The sequence below is a fragment of the Uranotaenia lowii genome, chromosome 3, assembly GCF_029784155.1.
Source record: "Uranotaenia lowii strain MFRU-FL chromosome 3, ASM2978415v1, whole genome shotgun sequence".
NCBI classification, from domain to species: Eukaryota; Metazoa; Arthropoda; class Insecta; order Diptera; family Culicidae; genus Uranotaenia; species Uranotaenia lowii.
Window position 1 is genome coordinate 92635323 of NC_073693.1, and position 2038 is coordinate 92637360.

Consider the following 2038-nt stretch of genomic DNA (forward strand, 5'->3'; position numbering starts at 1 on the left):
TCAAATCGCAATTACCATTTCATGAAACCAATTCCATCTTGGGACCAATTTCGACGAACAGTTGCCGCGGCACCATCCGAATTGTAAATTGAATATTAAGCCGGTTTGTGTCGTTTCACTTTTTTCTTCTTTTTGGATTTTATTATTGTGCTTATGCCCCCGAGCCATGGTCATACCATAGAATTTACGGCCTTTCATCGCCATCAAAAAACCTCCCAAGAAGCGTGCCAAGAAACAATTTTTATTTATTATATTTTTTACAGTCCCAAAAGCACCGACTGGATTGCGTTGTTTACCCATCCGAGTGGACGATGTTCAGTTGGCAGGGATGCCGGGATATAGAATGATGCATCGGGGTTAAAGCAAAAAAGCAGAAGCAAAGAACAACAACCTAATTTGAAACAGAAAATAATTCAGAAGTAGAACTAGACCCAAAACGAAAAGTGGAACTACAAAAAGAACAAAAAAAACTAAAACTAGAACTAGAACTAGAACTAGAACTAGAACTAGAACTAGAACTAGAACTAGAACTAGAACTAGAACTAGAACTGGAACTTGAACTAGAACTAGAACTAGAACTAGAACTAGAACTAGAACTAGAACTAGAACTAGAACTAGAACTAGAACTAGAACTAGAACTAGAACTAGAACTAGAACTAGAACTAGAACTAGAACTAGAACTAGAACTAGAACTAGAACTAGAACTAGAACTAGAACTAGAACTAGAACTAGAACTAGAACTAGAACTAGAACTAGAACTAGAACTAGAACTAGAACTAGAACTAGAACTAGAACTAGAACTAGAACTAGAACTAGAACTAGAACTAGAACTAGAACTAGAACTAGAACTAGAACTAGAACTAGAACTAGAACTAGAACGAGAACTAGAACTAGAACTAGAACTAGAACTAGAACTAGAACTAGAATTAGAACTAGAACTAGAACTAGAACTAGAACTAGAACTAGAACTAGAACTAGAACTAGAACTAGAACTAGAACTAGAACTAGAACTAGAACTAGAACTAGAACTAGAACTAGAACTAGAACTAGAACTAGAACTAGAACTAGAACTAGAACTAGAACTAGAACAAGAACTAGAACTAGAACTAGAACTAGAACTAGAACTAGAACTAGAACTAGAACTAGAACTAGAACTAGAACTAGAACTAGAACTAGAACTAGAACTAGAACTAGAACTAGAACTAGAACTAGAACTAGAACAAGAACTAGAACTAGAACAAGAACTAGAACTAGAACTAGAACAAGAACTAGAACTAGAACAAGAACTAGAACTAGAACTAGAACTAGAACTAGAACTAGAACTAGACCTAGAACTAGAACTAGAACTAGAACTTAAACTAGAACAAGAACTAGAACAAGAACTAAAACTAGTACTAGAACTAGAACTAAAACTAGAACTAGAACTAGAACTAGAACTAGAACTAGAAATAGAACTAGATCTAGAACTAGAACTAGAACTAGAACTTGAACTAGATTTAGAATAAGAAATTAAATAGGAATTACAAGGACTAGAACTAGAAATAGAAATAGAACTAAATCTTGAACAAGAACTAGAACTAGAATTTGAACTTGAACTAGAACTAGAACAAGAAATAGAACGAGAAACAGAACAAGAACTTAAACAAGTACTAGAACTAGAACTAGATCTAGAACAAGATTTAGAACTAGAACTAGAACTAGAACTAGAACTAGAACAAAATTTTAAACTTAAACAAAAACTTGAACAAAAACTAGAGCCAAAACTTGAACTAGAACTAGAACTAGAATCCTAGAAGAACCAGAACTAGAACCACTACTCAAACCAAAACCAGCACTAAAACTTGAACTCATATTAAACTCGCAATGATATTAACCGACAATCTCGACCACTTGGCAGCCCTATACAGCTTCAGTTTGCCAGAATTTCTCTGCAATTCACGTTTTGCTTCAAATTTTATCTTCATTCGGGACAAATGATTGTAATCAACAAATTGATATACTCCGAAAATTGAAAAATGTCCATTCGGAAGGCTCGAAA

At 34.2% G+C, this 2038-nt stretch overlaps 1 protein-coding gene across 1 annotated transcript; it reads right to left on the reverse strand.

Moving 5' to 3' along the window:
* Window positions 1–490: 490 nt before the first annotated feature.
* On the reverse strand, window positions 491–1072 carry LOC129756016 (uncharacterized protein DDB_G0271670; the record flags this gene model as incomplete). Its single annotated transcript, XM_055752764.1, has 1 exon — window positions 491–1072. A coding segment is annotated over one exon (582 nt), but the record flags the coding sequence as incomplete, so codon positions are not given.
* Between the last annotated feature and the right edge of the window lie 966 nt (window positions 1073–2038).